Source organism: Lontra canadensis, unplaced genomic scaffold (genome assembly GCF_010015895.1).
Source record: "Lontra canadensis isolate GAN:19392208 unplaced genomic scaffold, GSC_riverotter_1.0 scaffold67, whole genome shotgun sequence".
NCBI classification, from domain to species: domain Eukaryota; kingdom Metazoa; phylum Chordata; class Mammalia; order Carnivora; family Mustelidae; genus Lontra; species Lontra canadensis.
The window spans coordinates 10,154,084-10,173,598 of record NW_022631061.1 but is presented as its reverse complement, the minus strand read 5'-3'; the positions used below and the strand labels follow the sequence as shown (position 1 = coordinate 10,173,598).

Sequence of the window (19,515 nt, the reverse complement as noted above, 5' to 3'; positions counted from 1 at the left end):
GGCGTCCCAGGCATATAGCTTCCATGCATGAAGCAATTCTAACTGCTTGAATTGTACTACCTGGTTTTGCTAATTACTGATGTTACAAATTATATCTATCTCCTTGCTCATTCTTCCCAATTTAAGATTATCATAATCTTTCCCTCAATACTACCACACCTTCATTCACAGCCACAAGCATCACTATTTGATCTGAAAGTTCCTCCTTTCTTCCTTTCCCTTGAATAGTAACTTTAAAAGACTATCCTTTATCTTTAACTCTTTAGCTCCCATTGACATCAAAACTTATTGGTCATTGGCTTCATCTTCCAAAGCATCCGGAAATCCTCTCTCCAGGTTGACTGGTGTCCTATTCTTTGCTCAATCCAACTGCTTATTGAGAATCTGTGTTCTTTTTTCTCCCCTCAGAATAGAATGCTGTGGACCATACCAGTCTTCCTGAATTCCTTTTTTTCTCTTCCTTCTGTAATACCACTCTCCTCTGGTTATTTTCTCATCTTTCCCCTGTCCCTTAATTGTGGATGTTTCCTTTGAAAGGACAAAATAAGAAAGTGGCCATTAAGTGCTCAGCACATGTCCTCCACATAGTGAGGGCCAGTTTGTGCTGGTTAGTCATTATTCTTATTAGCAGCTGGATTTTGAGACACTGATGGGAGTTCACCAGGTAGAGCATGAGGGGGTGGAGTGCGAGGATGTCCTGAGCAGAAGCAGCAGCACAGAGCTTCACACATCTGGGGACTGCAGAACATTTGACATGTTTGGGACGCTGCTCAGGGTGAGGAAGTGGGGTCAGGAGAAAAACAGAAAGCAGTGGCCAGGTCACAAAGGACTTTGTGTGCCAAGCTATGGGGTTGGAATCTTAGCCTAGAAGTCATCACGTGAGAAGCAGTCGGTTTTTGGTTGTTGTTGTTTGTTTTTTTTTTTTAATAGAGAGAAAAAGAGAGAACCTGCACATGCGTGTGAGTTGGGGAGGGACAGAGTGAGAGGGAGAAAGAGAATCTTAAGCAGGCTCTGTGCCGGGTGAGGAGCTCCATCTCACTACCCTGAGATCATGACCTGAGCTGAAATCAAGAGTCAGTTACCTACCTTCCCGAGCCACCCAGGTGCCCCAAGGTGTGCTAAGTTTTAAGAAGTGGAGGGCAGTGATAAAATGAGTGTTTAGGGAGCCTGGGGATGGATAGGCTGGGGGTAGGCACACTGGAAGCAGGGCAACTGGTTCACAGCAACTCCAGGAATCTGGGCAAGATATGAAGCTGGATGGATGAGCGGTCAGCAGTTCAGACAGGAAAGAGAGTAAGGATATGGTATTCAAAGATATAAAGGAGGCAGAATTAGGGAATTGGGTTGGGGAGTGAGAAAAAGGAGTCTAGCACTGGTAGAATTGCTTACCAAGATTAGGAACACGGGAGAAAAACCAGGTTAGAGCAAGAACCACCTGCCCTACTTTGCTTTGATTTTTTTCAGAAGTTAAGTTACTAGACCCATGGTAACATACTTCCCCTTTACTGTTTAAAAAGAAAAGAAGATTCCATACATAAACAAATGATTGGGTTTTCCATAATTATGACACAAGGGTTTGATGGAGTTTCCCTCTTCACAGAATGGAATGTCAAGGGATGATGTAGTGTTTTGAACAAGGTAATGAAGCTCTCCTCAGAGAATTAATCAAACACAGTCTCCTGCTGGTAGTTTATTTGTCCCCTCAGTACCATTGAACTGGATCCAGTAACACTGGTATTTAGACATACTGACATTTAAAGAACTTCAAAATATGCATTGTGGACCAGTGTTAGTTAAAACATGGTAGTTAGATTCGTTAGGAAGACTGAGATCTTCTGGAAAGTGAGTTTAAAACATTCTGTGTCTCTTTCAACCCTGATGCATAGTGTAGATAGCATTTTGTCAGTTCACTGAGCCACACACCATGCACTCTAGACCTGCAAGGTGTAAAGTGAACACCTATACTATTTATAATCGTGTCTTGTAAGATATCCCCTTGCAGCAGTGAGGACATGAAGAACCCTCCCTGGCTTTGGCTTTTTCAAGCTTTCCCTGGCAATGAGTGTGGTCTTGAAAACTATCCCTCTAAAGAGGTGTGATTCTCGAAGGAAAGCAGGAGGAGAAAAAGGAGAAGGAGGAGGAGGTGGAGGAGGAAGGGGAGGAGAAGGAGAAAAGAATGAGCTTCTTGTTGGCATTTTGAGCCCAGAGCTTTGACTTTGTGGCGTACTTCCTGGGAGTGTGACAGACTGTTGGTGAAACACCCTCAGGGAAACTGAAGCTGAGATATACTGCAGCCCGAGGAGCTGTAAAAAGAGAGCTCTTTTTCTCTCACAATGCCTATATTCTGACTGTTCAGACTTTTTAAAAGAGTACTCGCTAATACAGCTCTCCCAACCATTTAATTTCTTTTCATAAGCCTGTGTTTCAACTTGGCGACTGCTGCTCTGTCCTATGACTTGGCTTGTTCCAAACTGTGCAATTGAGAGATTGTCACAGCCTAAGGGGGCGTGTGATAATGCACATCAGTTTGTGAGCTGCCAACTCGCATGGCTCAGTCTGCTCAGCTCTTTGTGTGGAGGAGACCTGGCCTTTCTAGAACCGAAGCCACCCTGGATGCTCCTTTGGAAGCTCCCATTACATGGGGAGCCTGGTCTTATCGTTCGCCATGTTGAATCTGTTTGCCCCTGTAGCGTGTGCCCCCGAAGGTACACGGAGAACCTGGCCACCGGGTAAGGAGCCCTAATTCCAGTAGAACTGCTTCTGGATGGTGACAGGTTTTATAAAGAAGCAAATGAACAAGATTCACATGTTTACGGTGACCAATGAACCGGCAGATCAACAGTGTCAGAAAATAGTACATACCTTCCAAATTTTTTTCTTATTTTTTCCTTCTAATATCATACAAGGAGATGATCTTGTCCATTTAATAACAGAAATTATGAAGTGTGTGTTTTCCACAACAGACCAGATACATAGGCCTTGTCTGGACTTGGTGAATAAATCATCATGCCTGTGTTAAGTTCATTGTATTTTACAGACTCCGGCCTCTCCTTACATTATGGGATATGAAGGTCAAGGCTTTAAAGTTCTGTTTTCAGCCAAGCTATAGCTGTTTCTGGCAAATAATTTACAATATCAGATGCTAATAATCACATTTATTAAGAGCTCTTTTCTAATTACTCAATTTCTTATGTTTTTATTGTTTTTACTGTAACACCTCTTTTAATAATTTTAACCTCACAAAAATTTCTAAGTCTAGTATGTGAGAAGTCACTTTTCAGATTTATGTGATTTTTAGCACTAAAATGGAATTCATCTGTGACTGAGCTCCTGAGGTTTCTACAAAGGTTTAGTGATCTACTTCCAGGGTTTTGGGATAATAAATCAGCAAGAGTTACCCTTTGATGTCTACAAGATAGTATTACACGGCCAGCACCCACTCTCCTATGTGGAAGAGATGAGAGAGGCATTTGGTGTTACCATGAACAAGACAGAACAAACACAAGATGGCATTCACCCATAAGGATTTGACAAGACAGCCCGAATCTGATCCTTTAAGAAGTGGGCAGATTGCTAAATGATGGGGAAAAAAGTCAATGTTGCTCCTTGTCCAGCTGAAGTACCAGAGGACACTACTGTGCTTTCCTAATGATCCTTAGAATTCAAATTCATAAAAGGCAAACCTGAATAGTTTATGTACAGAGTTTACGCCTAAAACCTGTAACTGTCAGCATTTTAATTAGTCTAGGATTTTGGGGGGCTATATGTATATAGAAGTATATAGCTTATATCATCTAGTCAAGTTCTCTATTAGGATACCTCCTACTACCTTTAAGTAGAACAGCATAGAATCAGAAGGCAGCCTAACGGTTAGTGGCATGGTCCCTCCTGTCCGCTTAGCCCAGTGCTTACCAGCTATGTGACCCTGAGCAAATTATCTAACCACTCATAAAGGATGACACTAAGGCATTATAAAACCTTGCTCAGAGTTTGTGTGTCTGTGTGTGAAACGATATAATTCAAGCAAAAGAAGATGCTTGTGTCAGTATATGACATATATCAGATAAAATATCTATGAAGCCCTAAGAAATAAAGACATGAGTTAATTTCATATTGTGAACAGTATGGTCCTATTCAATATCACAATTTTTTTTTAAAGATTTTATTTATTTATTTGACAGAGAGGGATCACAAGTAGGCCGAGAGAGGGGAAAGCAGGCTCCCTGCCGAGCAGACAGCCTGATGCGGGGCTCGATCCCAGGACCCTGAGATCATGACCTGAGCTGAAGGCAGAGGCTTAACCCACTGAGCCACGTAGGTGGCCCTCAATATCACAATCTTAGTGTCTTAGAACCACCCTAGCCAACGACATGCCTGCAAATTTACACCCCATGAATGTAAGAGCTTATTCTTGGGTGGACTGGCCCTGTATCCTGGCCCAGTTCCCTGTGCTCACTTTCTTGGGGGCCACAAGGTCATTCTTCAGTATAAATTATACAAAATGGTTAGCTGGTCTCCTAAGGAGCTCTGGAGCCTCTGCCTTTTCTGGTAGCGGCGGTGAATGTTTTCATGGGCCTAGCAGGAGAGATTCAAGTGGCTGCTTGCCAAGGGTGCGTGTGTGCAGTGGAACAAAGCTCTCCATGCCTTCCCTGCTGCGAGTAGTGCACCGTGTCAACAGTTTTCAGAAGACTAAGGGAGTTCACAGCAGCATAGCAGCAAGGTCCTTTAGAGCTACTGACCATAACCGGTTGAATCAAATGTACTCCTATTGCTAATGAACTCCCTTTGGACTCGAGCTCATTTGCCTGATTTTAATACATGCTCCTGACCTCAGCCTACTGTGGAGTGGCTCTCTGTTTACAGCTGGGCTGCTGGGCACTGGGGCCAGCCAGGTTCACAAATAGGTAGAGAGGACCAGGAATGGAGATCCTGAGGGTCCTCCCAAAGTTCAAACCTGGGAAGTCTCACTTCTCTGGACCTTACTACACAGATTTAGTGAATGACTCATTCATTCACATCTACAAATGCTCTTATTGGTACCCTCTCCCACCCATGAGTTTGTTAATAATGAATTAAGCCTGTAATTTTGCACTACCCCCTCCTGAAACCATTATAATTTCAAAAAATGGTATGAAGTAACTTCTTTATCATAAAATGGCTTAAATTTAACTGAAAATCTGAATAAGATGATAGAACAAAACCACACTATTTTAATGTTAGCTATTCTATTTTTATTTTTTTAAGATTTATTTATTTTAGAGAGGGCGAGGGGCAGAATGAAAGAATCTTTTAGCAGACTCCCTGTGAGTGTGCAGCCAGACATGGGGCTCGATCTCACGACCAGCAATCATAACTTGAGCTGAAACTAAGATTCGGAACCTTAACCAAATTGAGCCAACCAGGTGCCCCAGTTTTAGTTATTTTAGAAAGAGGCAATGTTTAAAACCAGTTGAAAGGGCCCAAAAGTGTACTTATTGTTTGGCAACTCCAATAATGTGCTTCATTTTGCATATTCCCATAATTTCCTTGTTATATAATAAACAATATTTAATGATTTATTTGCAACTAACAGCCCTCAAATCTGTATATTAATATTTAATAGAGATATATTCTAATAACTTTTAGTTATTCTACTTTATACACCTGATTTATTGGAAATATATGTGAAATTGTACTGCACAGTGATTTACCCTTTTACCTTCTCCTCTTTTTCTTGTGGGTCTCATGTATCCTACTGCTTTCAGTTGTCACCATCAGGTGGGCAACTGTGCATTTAACACAAATCCCTAAGTCCAGCTTAGTCAGTTCCATAATAATGGAGGCCTATTACCCGGTTTCACTGGCATGAACCCATAGCTAACTTGAACTTGACCTGTTTAAATAACTTTTCCTCTTCTTCCAATCTCCTTTCCCTTGGCTGGTTCCCTCACCTAACCTCCTATAATGAATGGTACCTTTCCTTCTTTGAACCTGTCAAGCACACACACAGTTTTTCAGAAACATACATTTTAACTTCCCCTCCTCCTTCCTACCTACATAAGATCCAAGTCAGAGTGGGTATTCTTAGCAGTGGGCTGCTTCCTTGCCAGCCTCAAAATCTCACTCTACACTTTCAGTTCCAATCATGTTCACTTACATGGCTATCTAATTAATAACTTCCCAATACAGTTCTGACTGTTGCACTCTCTCACTCAAACACTTCCAAGTGCTCCCTACCCAATAAATTTGAAACTCCTTATCGCATTCAGTGGCACCCACAATATGCTTCAGTCTCTCACAGACTCTACTGCTCATGAGGCCCATTTTCTCTTCTTCAGCTAGGTTTTAAAGTGCTTTCGTACAGCTCATGTTTGGTCCTTACAAAAGTTCCGAGAGAGGTAGAAAATTCAGGCGATAATATGCTCATGTTTCAGTGAGGAAAACAGACTGAAGAAGTAAAGTGGATTGGTCAAGATTCCTTGGCTAGACAATAGCAAAGTGGATCTACAACCCGGTCCAAGAGCCAACTCAAGGACTTGAGCACTCAACCTTCCTCAGAAAGGCAATCTGGCCCAACTGGATTGTCTGCTTCTCTCAGACCCTTGCCTTCCCTCAAGTGTTCACTCATGTAATCCTGGAATACTTTGTTCTGTTCTCCATTTACCTGAATCCTTCCCTGCTGTTCAAGTTCCTCTGCTCCTCCTCTGATGCACAGAGTGATCATGCACCTGTGTTTAATCCCACTCTGCCTTCTTAGTCTCCCTTTTAGTGTTTCAAATTATGACTGAAATGAAATGATTCTCATTTAACCTTTTATGCACTTAGTTTTTTTCCTCCCAAATAGACTGTATGCATTGTGAGTTTCTGGCCTATGTCTTAAATGTCTCTGTAGTCTCTACCTATCATCTCATTACACTTTGTAAACACACAACAAATATTTGCTCTGTGTGTGTATGATATGTGGGATTCAATTTTTTTTTAGATGGCAGGTTATTTCATATATTGTTTTATGTTATTGTTGTTTTCCAAGTGTAGAATATCTTCATCATTATATCTAGAATCCTAGCCATGGGGAACACCTGGTATAATCTTTACCATCCAGTGCACTCCAGCAATACCTTTCACGCACTGAAATCCATTGGCATTCACTAAATCCTTAGCGTCACCAGCTATTTCAAATAGTCTGCTAATGGCTGCAATGAATTAATATTCTAAGCAGCTAGAGACTCATTTTCCTGTACCTTGACTTTTAGTATTGTTCTAAGTCAAGCACACTAAACAGAATATAACTTTGTTTTGTCCAGCTATACTTTAATTGAATTTGGCCATTCCTTCCAATGACTGGCCTGGCTTTACTTAATTGGAGCTTACCCTAATGCAAATAACAGTATTCAAACAGAAAAAAGGATGATGACCAGGTCTTTCAGCTCAGCACAAACGAATAAAACATATTTCGCCCACACACTATACCATGATGTATTTTTCTAGTATTAGAAACGTTTTTCTTCTCTAAAGTAGTCCTGCTGTGAGAGAGCTTTTCTGATGTCCGTAAGCTTCTGAACGGCGCTCAGTTGAGTTATATTTACCATAGGGCTCACCGTGCTGCCTCTTACATGTCCCTGGCTCATATCTAGGATGGTAATTTGTCCAGGGTGGTCGAGGAAGCCAGCCACTTCAGCTAAAACCCCTGTGGGTTGTTGCTCAAAAGCAGAAAATGGATTCAGCTCGAACGTTCCTTAATTACCTTCCACAGACAGACAGCGAAGATTAGTGAAATACGTTTAGCCCTGACTTTATACTCCTCCCGGCAAAGAGAGGCCATAACCATTACTGAAGTACTGAGGACTGGAGACAGTAATGGAGGACGTCCAGAGCCGCCCAAAATGATAGCATTGTTCTTACATTAGTGTGTAGCTCATGTGGAAGTCTCTTCCAAACACAATGAAGGCTTTAGCTGTTTCTTAAGATTCCAAACAGATTCGGCCAGGTGTATTTCTGCTCTTTGAGCCCCTTTCTACTCTCACACCCCTGAGAGTCTGCACAGAGAAAACCCTTGGTCCCGGGTGAGATCTTCTGATATTGGGACCTGGAAAGAGTCACTTGTGGTCTAGGTTTTGATCTTCTCCTATGTAGGCACAGAAACATCATCTCATCACTTCACTGAGGAATAATCTAGCTTTGGAGAATCAATTCACTTTTTAAAATTCCAATTGCTCTGAGTTACAAAGTCACAAAGAATTTATTTCTTATTAGTCAGGGAATGGATGGATGATCTGTCATCTGGTATACCCATTATCACAGAAACAGACCCAGCAATCAGAGCAAAGAGTGTTACGTCAGGAGGAATATTTCATCCAGATTATGTAACAGGCTTGAACATCTTCCCTACTCTAATTACATAACTTTTAGTGACTAAAAGATAGGCCACCCTCAGAAACCATACATTTCCCCTCCCTATCAGTGTGGACCTATATTTATTCTTTTCTAGATGCTATGACAATTGTCATTAGGTATTACTTATATTTTAATCTCCTTGATGAGTGTCAGAAGTCATTAAAGCCTACTGATGAAGCACATCAAATCTGAGTGAAATAGACCAAAATTTAGGACATATATCCAACACTTTACATCTGTATGATCTTAAGCACTTTTCTTAGACTGAATCCGGTTTTCCCACTTGCCGAGGAGAGGAGATACCTACCTATTCCATAGCATGGTTTTGAGACTTAACTGGATAATTCATGTAAAGTTCCTGGTACCTATAAGTGTTCAGAAGGGACAACTGTTTGTATGTTTCAGTATTATTGCACATGTATGAAATTTGACTTTTTCCTTATAAACCAGCATTCTTCCTCTCTCGATGATGAAAGTTCTTTATGGCTAGCAATATTGTTTAAATTTATAAACTATGTATGTGACAAGCAAAACACACTTATAAGACATCAACTTCTAAAATGACAAAAACATAGGTAAAATTAGTATCCCCATTTTACTGATGAAGTATTAGAGACATGAGTAAAATCTGACCAGCTAGTAAGATGAAGTATTCCAACAGAGATGACCACAAAGCAAACTCCTCTTAAATAAGCTTTGGGTTTCATTTTAAAAACTGAGTGAAATATTTACATGTTGAAAAGAAATCCCTCAAATAGACTTGTTAAAAATTTTGAATGGGCAAAAAAAATTAAGATAATGACCTAGCTTATTGCATGTGGGATATTACCAATTTATAATGCTTTACAGCACTTAGACACTGAAATGTGCTTGATTCTTAGATTCTTTCTAGCATTTTCTTTACTGGAATTTCTACCCTTATAGTGACTACCTTCCTTTTCATCATTTCGTATTGTCTCCTTAGCATTCATGAAATACACTCTGTCTTTTAAAATAAGAGAATTGAGTAGAATATGCCCATATTATAAATCATATGAGGGTTAATTTGCATGTCCTCTAAAGCAATTTTATCTTCTCCAATGATTTTATTATTATCAACAGAGATAGTATGCAACAATGTCTCTAGTGTGTGACCATGTTCATTCTAATCTCCAGACTCATATCTCCAATTTCCTACTCCATGTCCAGCACTTTGAAAGCATGCAGGCCCTTCAAACTAACATGTTCTAAATGAAGTCATTGTTTCATCCCTAAACGTATTCTTCCCCATTCTCCTTAGCATGGTGAACTGGACCACTGTGAACTCAACTGCCCTAGCTAGAAGCCCAAACATTATTCTTCAGACTTTCCTGTCCAGCCAATCACCATGTCATGCCTAATGTAGGATATCAGTGAAAGTTGAGTGAGTCAATAAAAAACAAAGATTCCAAACCAAAGTGCTTTGCCCTAATGTCAGGAGATTAATGGCTTATAGAAGCAAATACGCACCTTAGAGACATTTTGATTCATGGAAGAAGGGAAAAGACATTTTTGTTTCCTTATTTCTCTTCATGATATTTGTGCAGAGAAGTACATGGTAGATGGATTAAGATGACTTTCAACAGTGAAACAGAAAGACCTCTTGCCAAGTGTTGGCAATTGAGGTCAACTATAGTATGTTGGGGAGTACATAATGGATGTGGGAGATTCTTCTTGGCTGAAGGACACCAGCTCTCTTACTCGAAGAGACTTTCTGGCTTTGAAAGTCAGGTAAGTGGTAAGGATAAAGATTAGTCAGATGAAACAAATAGAGTGTTTTCTGTTGTCTCTGTCTTTTGTACTTTTGCATTTATTTTCTTTTCTCAAGGCACAAGCTATTTCTTTTTCCTTTTCTTTCTTTTAAGGTTTTATTTTTTTAAGTAATCTCAGCACCCAACGTGGGGCTCTAAATCACAACCCCAAGATCAAGAGTCACATGCTGTTCTGACTGAGCCAACCAGGTGCCCTTTCAGGCACAAACTATTTCTTGAGCTGAGAAGATTAAGACCCTTCTACTCCCTTCTTCTATTCTGAAAGTGGGATTATTTTATGGTAATTGAGTTTCCCTCAGGAAGAGTGGTCTAGAATAAACCCCCCTCCTTTTGGGGGCAGGGAGCTGCCTGTTGGATTTCATTTTCCACACATTTTCTTTTAAAATTCATTTTCCACACATTTATTATCTTTCTAGTTATTAGTTTAGCAGTCTTGTCAGATGGGTTTCTTTGTTAACCAAGTTCAAATACTGAGATTAACATTGCAAAATATAAGCTTTTAAAAGCAAAACAAATCAAACAAAAAGGAAATAAATTGATTACAATTGCTTCTATTCTTCCTTATGAAATTGGAAAAATTTAATCACCTAATGGTAAATGGCATTGTAAAAAAGAAAACTGTACAGAGGAAAAAAACATACATAAGTGTGACTTTTGCCTTTTAAAAATATTGAATCAAGACAGACAAATTGATGCAGCCAACTTTGAAACTTAGTACACTATAAAACCAAATATAAAATGTACATGCCTGCTATAATTCTTTTATACTCTCATTTATCTGTCACAAGTTGTGCCTGATGTTGGTCTGCCTGGCAGGCAGAATAATTTTCAAGTAAATTAGTACTTACCATCGTCTTTGTCAGGGATGATCTTAATCTGAGCTGCTGGGAACTCCGATCCAATCCTCCCACCCATAGGCATGCTCAGAAGGACGTGGAACATTTCCTCTTCTTCATACAAGGAGTCGTCAATAACAATGATGCGACACATTTTCTCGCGCTCATCTCTGTCAAAGCGGATGACACTGGTGTGGTCCTCCGGCCTGGATATGTAATCTGAATAGGACAGCACTGATGTGGGCACAGTTCCACCTGCTGTGCCTGGGGGTAGAGAATCCAAATGATGTTTATGTAGAACATGTTACAAGGGTGTTTCCAGAAATAATTATTTTCACATGCAACATCTTCATGGTCAATTTGTATATCTGAACCTCTCTGGCAATTGCAGTAGTGCCTACATACTGTTGTAGCATCATGAGGCACCTTCATAGTGGTCTCAAACATACAAAGAATATTACATTTCAAGTGTTTTCTTCTCTACTTCCTGCCACTGGTCTTTCAGAAGAACACAATATTACAAAATAATAGCTCCTTGTAATTCCAGTGCTTACTGGGTGCAGGCAAAGTGCCAAGTGCTTTCCATGCATTACCTGCTTAATCCTCTCAACAGTCTATTGGGGGTTATACACTGGAGGTTTACAGAGGTTAAACTACCTGCTCTGGGACCCAGGGCCCAAGGTGGACCCTGAAGTCTGTGTTTCTGACCACAATTCTTTACTGCCTTTCAACTCATATAAATATATTAATGGGAATTTTCACGAATGTCTGCTCAGATATCAACTGCCGATATGACCTTGTCTTTTACATTCTTAGAAAATCTACCCTCTGAAAAACAATCTGAGGGTTTTGAAGCGGTGGGGGGTGGGAGGTTGGGGGAACCAGGTGGTGGGTATTAGAGAGGGCATGGATTGCATGGAGCACTGGGTGTGGTGCAAAAACAAGGAATACTGTTATGCTGAAAATAAAAAAAAATTAAAAATTAAAAAAAAAAGAAAATCTACCTGTTTCTTAGAAAGATATTTGGTCTATTAATGAATATTCTATATTAATTTTAATTTGGTGTTACATAAAGTCACCTTTTAGAGGAGGCTTACCCAGTGAGCAAAAGAAATATCTTGAAATTCAGAGGAGGTTTACCCAATGAGTAAATGAAATATTTTGAAATTCAGAGTTTCAAACTACTTTGAAATTAGTTTCTTTTCCTTGGATATGTATTTCTTTGCCCCACCTCTACCCCTTTAAAAAAAAATAACCCTCTTCTACATGATTCGGTTTGGGTGAGGAAAGGGGACTTCAATTTCTTGCAGTCCAAACAGCTTTGAGTATTAGAATAAGTAATCACACAAATCATGTATGTTTTGGTAACAGCAATGTTTCTAGGCCCTCTTATCTCTAGTAATTGCTTTTTTTCCTCCTCAGAGATACAATAGTGAAGGAAGACTTCTGGATAAGTGCTTTCTTGTATTTTATGAAAACTGTAATAATAAAGCATACCCTTCAAGGCATAATGTTATGGTTCCAACATGTCAAAGAGTCTTATATACACATCTTTGGGGGGACAGTTCAGTTCTTTGGTAAATCGAGCTACCTTGTTGTGTGTAACAGACCACCATCAGCTCCTGGCTCACGTCTCCACTTCTCCGGATGGGAATGAACAGCTCACCAACATCTTCTTCAACGGAGTATTCAGACTGGGGAATATATACAGTCGACTCTAAGGAGAAAACACAATCACAGCTACCATTATTTTTGTCTGAGTTTCTAATAATCCTAGGCAAAGTAAAATTGCTCTAACGATGAACTTTTCCCCCTTGCATATTCTTTTAGAATAATGCAGTGTGAGGGGAAGGAGGAGAAGAGGGGAGCAACGGTAGGTATAAAGCATGCAGGCTCTGGGCCAGAGAATTCTTAACCTGGAGATAAAGCCCAACATTGCTTTTATCTCTCGTAACTGGTTTTTTCTCAATCAGTGCTGCTGACATGCAACTTTGTTCTCTTGACACAGGTCACCACCTCCCAGTGGTGTAGTCAAATTTTAGAGGCTGAAGAGATGTCGAAGTCACCTTGTCCCGCCTTGTACTTTACAGATGAAGAAACTCAGGTGCAGAGAGTTGAGCTTAACTTGCCAAGGCCTCTTACTGGTTGAGTCAAAATAAAAATTCAGACCTTGTAAAATCTGCTCTTCTACTCTTTACCTCAAATGTGTTCCTTTTGAATGATTAATGCTTAAAAACACAGTAATACATTGTTCAACATTTGATTTTTTTTGTTTGTTTGCTTGTTTTTTTTAAACTGCAGTTCCTTTAGAATTTGTAAATCTATTAGTCAGCTATAAGGAACGTATATGTGGCTTCCTTCCTCCCCTAGAAAAATAACAATAACACATAGTATACAACATCATATTTATATAGTAAGTCTCTGATTCATTTTTAAGGTAGTTGAAAAGCTTGCTAAATAATAAAAACGGGATAATGAAATTGTTGAAAAATATAGCTCAGTGTAAAACTGGGTTTTTAGGGAAACATTCAGTTCAGTAAGTTGACATGATAACCCCCAAACAGATACTTTGGTGACTAGGAGTCTGTTTCACTGAAAGTCTCGCATACGCATAGAAAATGCTTCACAGTTATTTTTAAAACAGTAAGCCACACTGCTTTTGATGATTATAAAAGACTGTTGGAATAAGACATGGGCACTTGGGGTACATGTTTTATCCTCTCCACCCTGCCCTGTGCCCCAGGAGCTGACGAATGTGAGCTACATCAAAGGTTTCTCTTGTGCTCTGGCTTCCCAATGGGTCAGCCAAAGGGGAGCACAGGCAGGACTTGGAGGTCAAGAGGAGAATGAGGTCTGCGCCATTCATTCCCCTGGCTCCTTCCAGGTTCAGGACTGACCGCACCCCTTCCCCCAAATAACAGTCCTGGTGCCCACTGGACTCCCTAGCTCACTCTCTGGGCTCAACTGATTTCTTCCCTTGCCCTCAGGCCTAGGGGTAGTAATGGTCCGTACTCTTACTAGCCTTTAACTTACTAGCCTTTACCATGCTTGGTGGTTTCCCAATCTTTGCACACACCTTTGCAAACAGTTATATTATTGCATTCTTTTTAAATTACTTAATTTAAGTTTAATTATTACACTAAAAAAATCAAGTATGTTATTTGTTTTCTTCTGAGATTCTGACTGATAGATCAACATAAAAAATGGTACCATCAAAAAAAAGGGTGGTTATAAGATTTTACAACTAATTATTCATTTGTCAAACATTGATTGGGTGACTTGTACTTGCCAGACATGTCTACTAGGCAGCGGGGATATGGAAGTAAACAAAATCTCTGGTCTTAGGCAGTTTTCATTCTAGTTGGGATGGGGAAGAGGAACAAAATAAACAAATATACAAGAATATATGGTATATCAGGAAGTAACAAGTTATATGAAGAGAACAGAGTGTGCTGAAGGGAATGGGGGAGGGGGTGACTAAGGCAGGGTATATATCCTGGTGGGCCTGTGTTACATAGCAACATATCAATCACATTTGAGCTGAGATTGTAAGGTGGTAACCAGATGCCCTCTGTGAATAACTTAGAGAAGAGAATTCCAGGAAAAGGGATGAACAAGTGAAAAGGGCCTCAGACCAAGTCGTGCCAGGTGTGTATAAGGAATGGCCAGGGGGCCAATGTAGCCTGAATAAACTAAGTAAGGAAGAGAGGGCAAGACATGGGACCAGAGAAGTGGTTGTTGGGTGGGTGGTGGGAAGATCAGGTGGCACTTTCAGGATCACTGGGAGGACTCTGTGTTTTAAGTCAGAGTAAAATATTGTGTAAATAATCAAAGATTACCCAGTGGAATGAAAACACAGTGGCTATTCAAAGTTTGCGGTAGCAAAGGAGTCAGCCACCATCACTTGTCTTTGGCAGAGGCTCAAAGGCAGGCTGAGGAGTTGGAGGAGCTGGAAAGCTTCATAGGAAGAAGGGGAAGGCTGCCGGTGTGCCTGGACTAGAAGCTGTTGGTACAGGGAAGCTGTGGGCAGGCTGACTAGAAGTGAGGCATCCTATGTGACTAGTTATGGGATCACATCTGGTTTCTCTGGTTGGTCTTAACTTGAAAATGAGGAGAAAAAATAGGGAAGCGGTCAGTTGTTGATCAAATTTTGACCATTTGGGGCTGATTGCTTCAGAGGCCATGGTGTCGTTTCTCAGTTGCTGTCATTTGTGAGTCAGAGTTGTATTTTAATATGTGGTCTCTCCATTGTCTGTGTGTATGTCCATCCATCTCTCAATATAAAAGCATGAGAAGTCATTGAATATGGGGGGTCCTGTAACCTGACATATTTTAAGAACATTACATATCCAAGCTGAGATGTCAAATTAGTCAGTTGGGCATATAATCCTGGATTTCAGTGGACAGGTCCAGATGGGAAAGATAAAAGTGGGAGTTACTGGCTTGTTGATGAATGTGAAGTTTGAGTCAAAATTAAATCATTTAGGGAGGGATTATAGATAAACAAGACAATGGATCCAGGGACTAGCCCCAGGGCATTTAGAGGTCAGGGAGATAAGGAAGACTGAGCAAAGAAGGCTGAGAGGGGTCCCAGTGATGAGAACAACCGAGGGAGTATGGCTTCTGGAGGCCAAGTGCAGAAAGTGTTTTAAGAAATACCGACTGATGAAATGTTTCAAATGTTGCTGACAAGTCAAGAAAGTTGAGAATCAATCATTAGATTTGGCAAAGGGAAGTCACTGGTTATCTTTATATGAACTGTTTCAGTGGAGTAGAGAGGACAAAAGCCTGAAAGAATAAATGGGAGGAGATAAATTTTGAAGACAAAAGGCATAGACACTTCAAAAAATTTGCTATCAATAGAGTGACATCTAGAGAAATATCTTGTTTGTTTTCAAGATGAGCTTTTGTAAGGGCAAAATTACTCCTACTATTATGAAGTAGGATTCTACCAAACATAGAAATTATTGTAACATTTCATTAGCAAAAAATACACCAAGTGCCACAAAATATTCAAGTCAAGTGTTCAATGAGTTCCAGTGAGTTTCTTTATTAACTAACAGAAATTAAGTCTGGTATCACTTAGGTTTTGGCAGTCCTCAGGTCATTTACTCCAATGGCATTGGTATAAATATTACACAAAGTTTTGTTTCTTTCTTAAAGTTTGCTATGGACCAAATGCGTCCCTCAAAATTTATACATGGAAGCCCTAACTCTCAAGAGTGATGATATTTGGAGGTGAGGACTGTTGAGAAGGAGCTAGGTTAAGATGAGGTCATGGGAGTGGGGCCCTCATTTCGGGATTAGTATTCTTAAAAGAATATGATCTCTCTGTCTGCCTGTCTCAGAGTTGATCATATATAATAGTTATTCTATACTTCTAATCTATACTGACCAACTTTTAAAAGTAAGTTATTCATAGAAGTCCCACATAAGGCATTATAACTTCATCCCTTGAGTACCTGAGTTCCTCCTACATGCTATGGACCATGTGGGTTTGATTAAACAAGCCAGCACTGGTTACTAGAGCCAGGAGGTTTGAAGAATGAATAAAGATGAAAGCTGGGTGTCTCGAACCCACTCCTACACTTGGTCTGACACAGGGCGAAGAGGTCCAGCACCACGTTTAAGTCTTCGGCTGACCGAACTTTGGGCAGAAATGGGTGGTTTATGGGAGAAACAGGAAAAGGAGAGAGGGAGAAAGCTTCCCTGGTAGATTTTTCTAGTTAACATCATTTTTCAACTTCACTTCATATGTATAGTCGAAACTCACATGCAGACTGCCCCAAGCAAGCATGGCTTTTTAAGTGTAACCACCACCCCCACTGGCATTTATGTAGCATCCTTAAAAATTATTAGCTAATACCCAAAAAAATATTATTACCTAATTTGAGTGGGGTTCTTACTGTTTGTGAAGCCCTTATTCTAAATGCTTTCCATGTATTGGGTGTTTTTCTCCCAGCAACAAGGCTTTCACATAAGAACTATTATGGCTGTCATTTTACCTCTGAGGACATGAGGCACACAGAGGTCATGGAACTAGCGGAAGGTTAGGCCGGTAGCGGCAATGCCCATATTTGAGCCCAAGAAGCCCGTCTCAAAGACCAAACCCATAACCCCTATGGTCTACTGCTAAAGAAGAACATTCCGGGTAGCAGGCAGCAGCACTCACGCCAGAGACAAACAGAAGGCTCAACTGAGATTATAAAAGACATAATGACTGCTAAAACAGAGCCGGCAGGGACGGCAGAGGCAGAACAAAGGAAGCTAAAAACGAGTATCTTGAGAACTCCTTTATAGATCCAATGTATTCATAGAATTCTATATATAAATTTATACATATAAAATTATAAGAGCATTATGTAAGGTATAAAAGCTGTATGATATTCATATTAATAAAGTTATAGAATATTATGTGTTACATGTATAAATACATAATAGGTCTATGAATATAATATCTATATTATGTAATGTAACAGCATATCCTATGTCAGATCCTAGTGAGCCCATTAAATGGAAGCTATAGCAGCCTCTGGGAAGGGGTTCATTGAGAGGCAAAGTCAGGGAGGTATTCTAAAAACAGTAAACTCTCTGCTAAGTAAATAGAGACACACACAAAAATGACTGCAGGGTCAAGCTCTCCAACCTTAATTAACACTGGCTTTCCCACAGGGTAGGCCTACGAGGGACCTTTCCTTCTTTAAATCTCTCAGAATTCTTAATGATGAACATGGATGATTTTTAGATTTTCGGATCAGTTTCATTATTCTGTATTTTGCATTTTGAAAGATAAAGCTGAATCCAGGGAGTGCCTTCTTTATTAACCGATGCAACTGTGCTGTAATGAATGCTTTGATCTGCAACCTCAGGGTTTACTTTTAGGTTTGACTGGGCTGTCACTTAGGCAAAAAATGACTTCTGTTCTCAGAAATAAAGTAGTTGTCATTATGTTTGAAAGATAATGTTCATGCTGTCCTTTTCTCAATTATCCTGAACAGATTAAAAACAAAAAACAAAACAGATTCTACTAAAAACATGATAGGACAAAATGTTTTCTAAAAATCTTTGTTATATGGAACAGAGAAAGAAAATGCAGCGCATGGAGAAAGGCACTGAGTGTTCATCGTCTTTGGAAAGTTTGGCACATTCAAAACCAACCCCGAAGATATTCCGGGACCTCCTCAGGCTACCATGGTGCCCGCAGACTGGTCAACAAGTGGTACTGAGTAGGAAGTCTGTCCCTGATGTGTTTGAACTTGGACAGCTCTCTTAATTTCCATGGTCTGTGTTTTTACTCTGAAACAGACATAGTGATTGATATAGGCTAAATTTACAGGAACTCGAAAGAGACACAAATAAGAATAATGAAAACATCTAAATCACATGATAACAAGTATCACACGTTCACATCAGGATGCCACGAGATCCAAAAATCATCCTTTAGCACTATGCAAATGTGGGTCAGAGTGGATCTTTGGGTAATCTTTGTTCCTACCATTAAATGTTTTCATTTCATGAACATAGAAACTTTCAGACACTAAACTGGTTTTATTTTGCACCCCCTTTTTCATATCCACCACTTGGTGCCAGGAATGTACAGATATATGCTGCACCTTGAATAAGTATTTGGAATTGTCCATCTCTTAAGACAATGCCTTGTGTTTCAAAAGACAAAAGGTTTTCCATTCTCAGAAAAAAAAAAAAAAGAAAAGAAAAAAAGCAAAAAGCCTCCACACTCATTGAAATTCAATTTTTGCATGCTTTGTTTATCATTTTGGTGTCCTAAGCTGCAGTGGACTACCCTTTCACTAATTCTGTACCTTCAATTTTGGTACACTTGTCTCATTGGCTAGCCAGTGATCTCCCTATGTCGACACTGACAATGTACAAAATTTTAGAAGCAATTAACTAGTGTTTGTGTTTCATGGAATAGCCTATGTCGTCCAGATTCTACCACATGAAATGGGTTTGGTTCACTCAACACATACAAGTTTGCCTTTTCTTTGAGTCCAATAAGACTAGGGTCCTTGAGCTCTAAGTTCTACTTTCCTCTAGAATGGTATGTTTATTCTCTACTGTATATACATATATCTATCTCCTAATCTGGTCATACTAGGTTCATGGTTGATTTTGGTATCCAAAGGTATCAGAATGAGCCCCTTTCAGTCAGAAGTTTGCAGACACTTCAAGTGTAAATACTAAATAATTGCATAAAATAGTTAATAATTGCATAAAATATAAAATAATTGCATAAAATAATTGCTTCAGACGTCTATGCTAAGTGTCCATACTTGAACACCTATATTTGAGGTTGTGTTCTGCTAATAAAGTACATAAAACTCAATTTATCCTGGTTAGAAATTATTAAAGGTAAACAAAATGAATGGGATCTTGATATAAAATAGGTTTTAGCTCTTACCTATTTTCCTCAAAACAAAAATGTTGAATACTAATCTTAATATTATTATCTGTATACCACTAAGAGTGAGAAAAGATGGTTTCTGTCTGACAGGGAA

General features: G+C 39.7%; 1 protein-coding gene across 1 annotated transcript in view; it reads right to left on the bottom strand.

The window, feature by feature from the left end:
• Positions 1 to 19,515, bottom strand: part of FREM2 (FRAS1 related extracellular matrix 2) — a 152,969-nt gene that overhangs the window by 51,657 nt on the left and 81,797 nt on the right. Inside the window, exons 5-6 of the mRNA XM_032880117.1 lie at positions 12,591 to 12,716; positions 11,012 to 11,263 (exon numbers count right to left, since the gene is read on the bottom strand). Of these exons, the coding sequence (XP_032736008.1) occupies positions 11,012 to 11,263; positions 12,591 to 12,716 (378 nt within the window). The remainder of the gene's footprint in view (positions 1 to 11,011; positions 11,264 to 12,590; positions 12,717 to 19,515) is intronic.